Source organism: Mandrillus leucophaeus, unplaced genomic scaffold (assembly GCF_000951045.1).
Source record: "Mandrillus leucophaeus isolate KB7577 unplaced genomic scaffold, Mleu.le_1.0 Scaffold1431, whole genome shotgun sequence".
Taxonomy (NCBI): Eukaryota; Metazoa; Chordata; class Mammalia; order Primates; family Cercopithecidae; genus Mandrillus; species Mandrillus leucophaeus.
In genome coordinates, this window is record NW_012101401.1 from 172,362 (window position 1) to 183,583 (window position 11,222).

The 11,222-nt window shown below is 38.8% G+C and overlaps 1 protein-coding gene across 1 annotated transcript in view; it reads left to right on the top strand.

Annotated features, from left to right (window-relative positions):
* Window positions 1–10,890, top strand: part of LOC105535247 (cyclin-Y-like protein 2) — a 65,535-nt gene extending 54,645 nt beyond the window's left edge. The window contains exons 4-5 of the mRNA XM_011974265.1: window positions 9,314–9,476; window positions 10,560–10,890. Coding sequence (XP_011829655.1) covers window positions 9,314–9,476; window positions 10,560–10,670 — 274 coding nt within the window. The 3' untranslated portion in view covers window positions 10,671–10,890. The remainder of the gene's footprint in view (window positions 1–9,313; window positions 9,477–10,559) is intronic.
* The last annotated feature ends 332 nt before the right edge of the window (window positions 10,891–11,222 follow it).

The following is an 11,222-nucleotide window of genomic DNA, read 5'->3' on the forward strand; positions in this document are numbered from 1 at the left end:
TGAGGTAACACCTCCTCACAGCTCGCCTTTAATCTTTACTCAGCTGTTCACTTTGCCCAATTCTTTGTAAAGCCCAATTCACTTTGCCCAATTCTTTGCACTCATTCATGAGACTGTCTCACAAACTACTCGGCAGTCTTAGAGGAATCCTAGGGATGCAGAAACTGGCAGCTGTTTCCACCTTTAAACCAACAGAATTGACTAAGTTGCAGAATGTAAGAGAGAATACATTTTCATGAAGTGATTATGAAGATGGGAAAATAGGGGCTGAGAGGAGGACCATTCTTTTATATACATGTGTTTTTTATCAAGCAACTGAATATTGGTAATGTTTTACAACCCCTTAGACCTGCACCTGCCATGCTGCTCTGCACAGCGGCCACTAGGAGGCTCTCTTGACCAGCAGTTTTTGAAGCTAGCACCACAAAAGCGTTAGTTTTTGTGAAAAGGAGATTAACATTTGCTCACTATCACATGGGTTTTACATATTCAAGCCTGACATACCTGTAGAATTTCTATCTACCTCCCAGCTAGGAGTGAGACATTACATGTGGTAGGCACTTGAGTATTTCCTGAACAACTTTAATCTACACTGGTCCTGTGTGTATGCTGCCTTTTATGAGTGTAAAGATGATGACACTGCCCCTCTTCATGATGGCATTGGCTGACATATGCAGGCATTCTTGTCACCAAAACTGGGCTGGAAATTCCCATAGGCAGAGTAGGCAGCAGAAGTATCTGACCTATGATTGTAATGTGGTCTCTTGCTTTGCCTGACCAAGCAAAGTCTGTAGAGCGTAAGAATAAAAGACACTTTCTGGTCAAAAGCAGAAGAAATCTGTCATTCAAAAGAGTTCTTATCACAGCACTTAAAGTGAACTAAATCAATGGCCAGTGCTCTATTTTGCAGATTTACATAGAAAGACTCTTAAGTTATGCTGAGATAGACCTTTGCCCGACCAACTGGAAGAGGATTGTCATAGGAGCCATTCTTCTCATCTCCAAAGTTTGGAAAGATGTGACTATATGGAATAGGGAATACTGCAAGCTCTTTGTGAACGCTAGCATTGAAGACATGTGAGTTTCTAAGGTTTTTGTGAACTTTCTAACCATTTTCATTACCTTATTTGCTCCCATAAATTTAACACTTTAAGACATATTTTTAAAGGCTACAGTGTGCAGATAAGGAAAACACATAAAACCACATACTTCTTTCTATCCAGCTTTAGTATAAAAGTTCATATTTTCTCACTGTTAATGGGTAGGTCTTGGTGAGTTACTGTTGTAATAATCTGCTCTGCTCATAAGTATTTTTCTGGTGGTTTTTGGCAAATACTTCACAAGTGCACCACCAGAACAGCACAGTACAGTAAATATCTTTATGGCTTTTTAGAAGCTGTCTGTAAGTTCCAGTCTCTTTTTAAGGGACACATGTCTGGCTGTTGAAATAATTGACCACTCTTAAGGTCTAGGGCCTCTGGATTATGGAGAAGTTATAGCCTCAGCCTCAGTCACACATTGTATATTTGCTTTTGCTGATGTTTTCTCCTTTTTATTTAAAAGTCTGTTTTTTATAGAAACCTTGAGATGCAGAATAGTCACAGATCCCCGTGCCCTCCCCATTAGGAATGTTGCATGTGTTTAGAAATTGGGTCAATGAGTTTGAAGCTCCAGTGTTTCCCTGAGGCAGTATGCAAAAAATTGCCGGGGCATCACACAATGCCCACCACACTCAAGAGGCTCCTGAGGTACTCATGCAACCACAGCAGCAATTTGTGGGACTTGTGTTACCAAGCAGAGTGCAAGAAATCTTGCTGAGTCATGGGGTTGCTCATAGATGGTGCCAACATGATACTGAAACATGGGCTTTATGGGGGCTTTCTTCCAGTCTGGCCTTACGACTGTTGTAAAGGGAAGAGCCTTGGAGTTTGTAAGCGGGGTGAGCTAGGGAGGCATTTACAGCAAACACTCTAGCAGTGTCCACAAGACAGTGAGAATAGCTATGTGGGTGACACTTAAGAAAATATAAAAGAACCCCTGTTGCGGTCATTTAGCAGCATATGAAGATCAAGACCATGACAGGCAGTGGCAAGAGTTTGTTTTTTTACATTTGCCCATTACTCCAGATAAGACTGTCATGTAGAATGTATATGATCACAAGGGTGGAGCCTGATGGCTAATTAGAAGTCTCTGCCAATTGCTCTTCTCATAGGAATGACAAATTGAGTAACTATCTAAATAAAAAACACCTTTTATGAACTAAAAATAGCTAAATAATTATAGTACCTGGTTTAAACTTTCTATCACTGAAAAAGGCAGTAAACAGGGTAGGAAATACAGTCTTGAGTTGCTGATGCCAGCCCTCCCTTATGTCCTAGCGGTGGCCACGTGACAAGAAGAGAATCTGCATACTTGGGAGAGGGAGAGCACAGCAGTTGTGAGACTTTGCATTGAACTCAGTGCTGCATTGTCATAGCAGAAAGCAAAACTGGGCTGAACTCAGCCAGTGCCCACCCACGGATGGAACATTTCTAGTCCTAGCATGAAGGGAATCACCCATTCCAGTGGCCAAAACCTGAGTTGTGGAAAGCCTCACTGCTGTGGGATAAAGTACTCTGGGGTCCTTAATAAACTTGAAAGACTGTCTAGGCCACAAGGACTACAACTCTTAGGCAAATCTGAGAGCAGAGCTGCACTTGGAGCCAGTGTATTTGGGAGGCATGTGACCTAGAGAGACAGCAGCTGGGGCAGCTCAGGGAGTGCTGTACCACCCCTCCTTCAATCCTAGACAGTGTAGCTCACAACTCTGACAGAGACCTCTTTCTTCTGCTTGAGAAGAGTAAAGAGGACTTTGTCTTGCAACTTGGATACTAGCTCAGCCACAGTAGGAGAGGGCACTGGTCAGAGTCATGAGGCTCCCATTTTGGGTCCTAGCTTTTGGATAATACCTCTAGACAAACCCTGGGCCAGAAGGGAACCTGCTGCCTTGAAGGGAAGGACTCAGTAAGGGCAGGATTCTTTACTTTCTGACTAAAGAGCTCTTGGACCCTGAATAATCAGCAGTGGCTAAGCAGGTAGGACATGTCACGGGTCTTTAGTGAGACTCAGAGATCTGCTGGTTTCATGTGTGACCCAGCACATTCCTGGCTCTGGAGGCTATGAGGAGAGACAAATTCTGCTTGAGAAAAGCCGAGGGAAGAGTACAGAGGACTTTGTCTTGAACTTAGACACCAAAGCAACCACAGTGGAGAAAAGCACCAAGTGGCCTGTTAGGGGTCCCTGATTCAGGCCTTGGCTCTTGGATGGAATCTCTGAGCTTACCCTAGGCCAGAGATGAGCCCACTGCCCTGAGGAGTGAGTTCCAGGCCAGGCAGCATTCACCACAAGCTGACTGAGAGCCCTCGGGCCTTAATGAACATCAGTGGTGACCTGGCAGTACACCCCATGGGATTGTGATGCTGGTGAACATGGGGACAGACTACTCTGCCTGGGTAATGGGGAGGGAAGAGTGGAAAGGTGTTTGATGGTTTCAATGCCAGTTCAGTCACAGTAAAATAGAGTACCTGGTGATTTCTAAGGTTTATGACCCCAGGCCTAGCCCCCAGACAGCACCTCTGAAACCATCCAGAGGCCGGGGGAACCTACTACACTTAAGCAAAGGACAGAAGGCTCTCTGGCTTCACTACCTGCTAACTGTAGAGCCTTGGGGCTTTGAGTAAAGTATCTGGCAGCCAGGGAGTTGTTACAGTAGGGGCCTTGAACAGTCACAGTGCTATGTGGGCTTCAGTTCAGACCCAGTGCTGTCCCAGTTGTAGCAGCCACAGGAGAGCTCCAGGAAGCTTTGCACAGAGAGAGAAACTCTTTTTGTTTGGGGGAAAGTAAGAGAAGAAATGAGTCTCTGGCTGCTAATGCAGAGAATTCTTCCAGATCGAATCCAAGATCACTAATGTGCTACCTCTACATATCTGCAAGAACTAATGACATTCTTCATAGACATAGAAATAGAAAAGACAATCCTAAAATTTTTATGGAACCACAAAAGACACAGAATATTCAAAGTTATTCTCAGGAAAAAACAAACAAACAAAACAGAAGGAGTCACATTGTTTGACTTCAAATAATACTCTACAACTATAGTAACCAGAACAGCATGGCACTGGCATGAAAACAGACACATAGACCAATGAGACAGAAGACAGAACTCAGAAACAAATCCACATATCCACAGTGAACTCATTTTCAACAAAGATGCCAGTATATACAATGGGGAAAGGATGGTCTCTTCAATAAATGATACTGGGAAAACTGGATATCCATATGCAGAAGAATGAAACTAGTTTTTATCTTCACCTTATACAAAACTCAAATCAAAATGCATTGAATATTTAAATTTAAGACCTCAAACTATGAAACTAAAATAAAAGATTAGGAATATTCTTGAAGACATTGGACTGGAAAAAGATTTTTTAATACTCCATAAGCACATGCAACCAAAACAAAAATGGGCAAATGAAGTCACATCAAGTTAAAAAACTTATGCACAGCAAAGGAAACAACAAAGTGAAGAGACAACCCACATTCTGGGAAAAGATATTTGCAAACTATCTGTCAAGAGATTAATTACCAGAATATATGAGAAGTGCAAACAACTCTGTAAGAAAAAAACTAATAATCCAATTTTAAAATGGGCAAAAAATCTGAATAGACATTTCTCAAAAGAAGACGCATTAGCTGCTGATGGCAAATGCTTCTGGTTCCTGCTGCAAGGGAGTTCTAGACAGGAAAATTACCTGAGCGCAGAAGGTCAAGCCTGTGGTGAGCTGTGATTGTGCCACTCTCCAACCTGGTGATAGAGTGAGACTCCATTTCAAAACTTTAAAAAATTACATACAAATGGCAAACAGATATATGAAAAGATACTCAGCATTATTAATCATCAGAAAAATTCAAACCAACACTACAGTGAGAGATCCATCTCACCTCACTTAGAATTACTTTTATCCAAAAGACATGCAATTAATAAATACTGGCAAGGATATGGGAAAAAGGGAAACCTCGTACACTGTTAGTGGGAATGTAAATTAGTACAACCCCTATGGAGAACAATTTGGGGGTCCTCAAAACTAAAAACAGAGCTATAATATGATCCAGCAATCCTGCTACTGGGTATATACCCAAAATAAAGGAAATCAGTATATCAAAGAGACACCTGCACTCTCATGTATGTTGCAGCACTATTTACAATAGCCAAGATTTAGAAGCATCCCGAGTGTCCATCAACAGATGAGTGGATAAAGAAAAGGTACATGTACACAATGGAATACTATTCAGCCTTAAAAAATAATGAGATTCTGTTATTTGCAACAACAACATGGATGGAAATGGCGTATAATGAAATGGAGTATTAACTCATTATGTTAAGTGAAATAGCCCAGGCACAGAAAGACAAACTTCCCATGCTCTCACTTTTTATGGGAGTTAAATGTTGAAACAATTTTACTTGAGAGATAGACAGTAGAAGAATTGTTACCAGGGACTGGTAAAGGTAGCATGGGGGATGGGGTGTAAGAGGTAATTGTTAATGGGTACAAAAATGTATTTAGAATAAGATGTAGTATTTGATAGCACAACAGGGTGACTATAGTAATTATTTAATTGTACATTTAACAATAATGAAAAGATTATAATTTGATTATTTGTAACACAAAGGAGAAATGTGTGATGGATACTTCATTTACCTTGGTAGGATTAGTACACATCGTTGGCCTGTATCAAAATATCCAATATACCCTATGAATATATAAAGCTATAATGTATGCACAATTTTTTAAAAAGACTATCATTCAGAATTACTATACTGTATGTATACAACTGAAGTGAGGATGTTGTGACTAAGAAAAGACTAGTGACTGTTGGTTGCTGTTGAAATGGCTGTTGGTGAAAATGACCACTTTACTGATAGTATAAGCGGGTGATGATGGTGATGTTGCTAGTAGCCATTTTAGCAAAAGATGTGGCAGAAAATGAATTTGAAACAATTAGGAGTACTTTGAAAGTTGCAGACACTAAACTGACTTTGATCACTACCGTTATCAGTCTACAGAGTGATTTCTCAAAGGAAACAAATTTTGTAATTATGAACACTTAGCTCTGCTATAATTGTGGCTAAAATATTCTCAAAACTTGCAACTAAACTGGCTGGGCTCTAGTTCTAGTTACAAGGTCGAGGAATATGCAAGTTCCCACGGATGTGAGCTCCAGGAGCAGTGGTGGTAAAGGCCGGCTGTAAGAAAACCAATTCTACGCAATTCTGTTTGTGAATGCGGAAGCACCAGAAGCAATGCTCTGAAAAGGCTGCTTTTGTTCATGATCTTTGGAAACTGGAAAGCATTACAACAAAGTGTTTAATACACATTTACCTTGTCTCTCTGCTGCTGATTATGCATAATAATCTTGTTTTGACTGTAAATTGGACCATTTAAAAATGAGTGTCTATCAGGTTTTTCTTAAAACTCTTCAACATCTTCATGTCTTGTTGAAATATATTTTCCTTCAAAATATCAGTTAAACTGAGCAGCTGCTCTTAAGAAAATTTGCTGTACCTGTAAAGGGCATGCTATTCAGTCACTTAAAAAAATAAACAAAAAAAACTAAGAAGTTCCATATCCTGTAGGCATAATGCTTATCTTCAGTAACTAAACCTCTATTAATAGGCATACTAATTTAGTAAAATATTATATTTCTAAACAGTCAAAATGTGTTCATGGAAAAATATGAGATAATATAAAAGACATAAATACAAAAGTCCTGTTTAGCTGATTATTAAAACATTGTCTGATTTACATTTCTATAGCCCTATGGTCATATGAACAGGTAATTGATGTTGGAAGTAGTTTCAGATCGGTTTTCAGTTAAACAAATGAGAAAACTACATCTCTGTGCATATTTTAACTGCTCTCCCAGAGAACATCAAACATTTGTTGACTTAGCCAGTGGATAAGATATTAAAACTTTAAAACCAAGAAACTAAATACATTGTTCAGGTATTGATTATTTTTATACAATTAAGTCTTTACAGGGATTACTGTGAAAGTAGTTCTATATTATTTTATATTCATTTGTTTAAACATTTAACAAGAAGCCAGGTACACTGGCTGACACCTATAATTCCAGCAATTTTGGAGGCCAGGGTAAGAGGATCACTGGATCACTTGAGCACAGAAGTTTGAGACCAGCTTGGGCAACAAAGACCCTGTCTCTAATTGATTTTTTATTTTAAATTAGCCCAGCTCAGTGGCACAAGCCTATAGTCTCAGTGACTTGAAAGGCTTAGGTAAGTGGGTTGATTGAGCCCTGGAGTTTGAGGCTGGTGTTAGCTAGGATCATGCCACTGCACTTTAGCCTGAGTGACAGACTGAGACCATGTTTCTTTAAAAAATAAAAATAAAAATAAATAAAAAAAAAATAGGTGAGGGCAGCTGTATGATCATCTGACAAAAGGCTGCTCTCAGCCTTTATCTCTCTCAGTGCCTTCAACTCATCCCCAACATTCTGTTCTGGCCATGGGTGACAGAAGCTGAGCACCTTGGGGTTTTATTTCCAGCTCAGGAGAAACACTGAGTGTGTAAGTCCCGTGCCCTGCCAGAAGTCATATCATAAAATGAGTTTAGTCTAGCCAAGATGTCTCTCTTTAATCTTTCTGCCTTCCAATGTTTAAAGAGTATTCCTGTCACTAGACACTAGTGACAGTTTCTCATCTTCATAATTTCAAGGTGAGTAGAAACTGGCGTGATGCCCTTTGACATAGTCTCATGCACTGAGGCAGAGGGAGGGGATTCCCTTTCCCATCAAATGTAGCTTATATATGTATTTGGGACGAATCCTTGTTGTTTTCGAGTTTTTCCTCCTCAGAAATAACAGGGAGGCTCTCCCTGGATCCATTTGTTGCCATGGTGATGTGCCCATGGCTTTTGTTGGTGCTTTTCAACTTCAGTAAGCCTCTTTCTGTTATCCTTGTGAAAATGTCTGCAAGTTCTTCAGAGCTAATAAATGGTATTCATCATTCCTGTCATCTGATCACTATTATGGGGCCTTGTGAGTGAGCATGGAGTCTGAGCTGTGCACCTGCACTAAGGGAACTCTCAAGAATGAGCCCCGAGTCAGCAGCACAAATGCATAAGAGGTGGTCACCTTTCTCCTCATCCCAGACTCAGGGTGCTGGGCGCAGAAGGGAGTGCAAGCAACTGTGCCTTGTTTGGACATTACCATAGGAATCCAACTGGGTAGCCTTTATTTGTTTCAAAACAGAATTTAGAGACATCCTAGTAGCTCAGAATTATATTTTTAAATGAATAGAAATAAATTTCATTAAATGACTTAACAGAAAAAACCACTACATGTTTAGTACGTGAACTAAACTTATGTAGTATTGTTTGAAGAGTATCTACAAAATTCTCACCCTAATGTTTTCTTGCAAAAGAAGTGAAAATATAAAGTGCAGAGACTTTCTGTAACAAGGAACCACTGAGAAACGCAAAATATTTAAAAGTCATGTAAAATTTATATGCATTTTTGAGGATTATAAAAATAATCAGTTGGCATCAGACTTTTCATTTTAGCAACATTTATAGAATTATTTTCTAGTGGGAGTTTTCACACAGCTTTTGAAAAAAATATTAAAACTGAAAACTTCCTTGTATTTTGTAAACTACTGGGGTTCCAATTCAGTGTGCTTTTTTTATATTTATAAGGACCACCTACAGCATGTAATATCACGGGTCTTTGAGTGAAAATGAAATAAAGGCATTCTCACATTCTGTACATTCATAGGTTTTACCTCAAAAATGAGTTTTTTTCTTGTCTTCAGGTGGAACTGGAACAAGTAAAGGCATTACCACATGTTTGTATTTATAAGACTTTTCTTCACTGAACGCTTTTATGTTTTCAAAGAGAAATGACAAAAGCTGAAGACTTTACCATGTTTCTTAAAATTTTGTGTTTTTCTCCATTTTAAATCCTAAAATGTCTTTAAAAGCAAGTGGGAAAATTAAGTTTATTATCACATTTTTTACATTTATGCTTTTTCCCCAGTATCAGTTTTTCTAAGTTTTCAAAGAGAACTGAGAAAACTGCAGGCTTTCCCATGTTTATTACATCTATAGGGTTTCTCTTCAGTGTGTGCTTTTTCATGTGTTCTAATAGAACTAGAACATATCATTGCTTTACCACATTTCTTACATCAGAATGTTTTCAAAGATATCCCAGTGGACTAACATTGTCCTATATTGGTTTTGTTGTGTTCCTCCTCCCACAGAAATGAGCTTGAAAGACAGTTTTTGCAGCTAATTGTCTATAACGTCAAAGTTTCTGGAAGTGTTTATGCCAAGTACTATTTTGATCTTCGATCCTTGGCAAAGGACAATAGCTTGCATTTGCCAGTTTATCTTCTCAACAAAGAAAGAGCACAGAACCTGCAAGTAAGGCGATGAAGTCACTAAGGGGGGTTTTCTGTCAACCACCAAAGCCAACATCTGTAACTAGATTAGATTAAGTAGTGATGAGAAAAATGAAAAGCTACAAAATTAACTTACATGCTGAAGAGCTTATTACCTTTTAGTATCTTATTTCCTGTATTATTTATGGTTTATACAAGAATCCACATTATTTAAAAATTATAGATCTCTTCTGTGACTATAATTCAGAATATTTTTTAACCAAATTTAATTCATGCTTAGTGGTATTCTTTTTGAATTGCTGCCCTTTCAAATAAGCATACATGAATAATTTCTTATAATTCCATTTTAAATGATATCTGCATATATAATGCACTTACCACTTTTGCCTGTTTTTTATTACTTAGTTTGCAAATTTATGTTATTTGCTATTGTATATATTACAGGGCAGCCAGTCCCATAAGTTTGTTAGGCAAAGCATTAGTGCTTAAGCCAAGAGACCTACACTTAGTCTGTATAAGGTATGAGCATCTCAGGTACTGGATGCAAGAAGTGCATGGGTTTTACTGGAAATGCTAACTTTTTGGGGGCAAAGCAATATTTATGGTTTGTGACTTCTGATTTCAGTTGTGAGCAAAGTTACAACTGAAATGGATGCATATTTAAAATTAGTACTTTCTGTGGTTCCTTGGAAGTACTTCGAATAATATACCTTCTACCATAATTAATGTGTCAGGTTCTGCCTTTTGATGCTTTACTCGTTCGACCTCTTTGATGTTCCAGTGCACGCCAGCACACATCTGCTTCATTCAAATTTGCTTTGAGGGTATAATAACTACTGCAGATTGGGTAGAATCTGAATACATTAATAAACTATAAATTTTCCTTTGCTCCAGCAATCTAATCATAGCCCTTAAAGGAGATTACCTTAGTGAGGTGGCAGGGAGTAGCATCCCCAGAACTTGGCAGTGTGAACCTCAGCCAAAGTAGCTGTAACTGAACTATCTAAAGGAGTCTGCATGTGGGGCTTATCATCAATGGTGCTTGTTAAAAGGTTAGAGCCCTTTTAAAAATTGTACCTCTTTTCTGTTTCATTGACTTTCTTAGGCTGTTTCAAGGGTGGAAGACACAAAAATCTTTCACAGTGCTACCATGAGAAGGTCCTTCAGCGCTGATAATTTCATTACTCTTCAGCGCCCTAAAGCCATTATCTCTTGAAATAAGAAATGAGGGGCTATATCATCTGAACCCCTCATCAAAAAAGACCAGAAAATATTACTTCTCCTGCTCAACAACTAGAAAAGTCAGTATTTTCAAAAGAAGAAAGATCTTAAAGTTGAGAGACTTGTGGACAACTAGGATTGCACTCCACAGGAAAAAAATGGGATCTTTGCAGTGCAACAAGTCTCGTACACTCTTCTGTCTTGCTAAACGTAAACAGGTATAAAAATCACTCCAAAGTGAAGACTTCTTGCCCATACATAGATATTTTTTTAGTGTGTGGACTGATAGCTGTGAACTATGTAAGGGCTTTAAAACAATAGTTTAAATTTTTAGATTTTAGACATAATTTTCTAAATTTTCTTTTCTATTTTTCTTTTCCCCAATATTGCTGCAGATGCATTTAAAATAAATGCAGCATTACTATTAAAACATGGGACTGTAACAACTCATGAAGCCACTGGAAGCAGACTGCTCATTTTCAGGTGTCAAAGGGTTCCTCCTGCCTACTCTTACCATCGGAGCTGCTCGTCACTGGCAATCATTTTA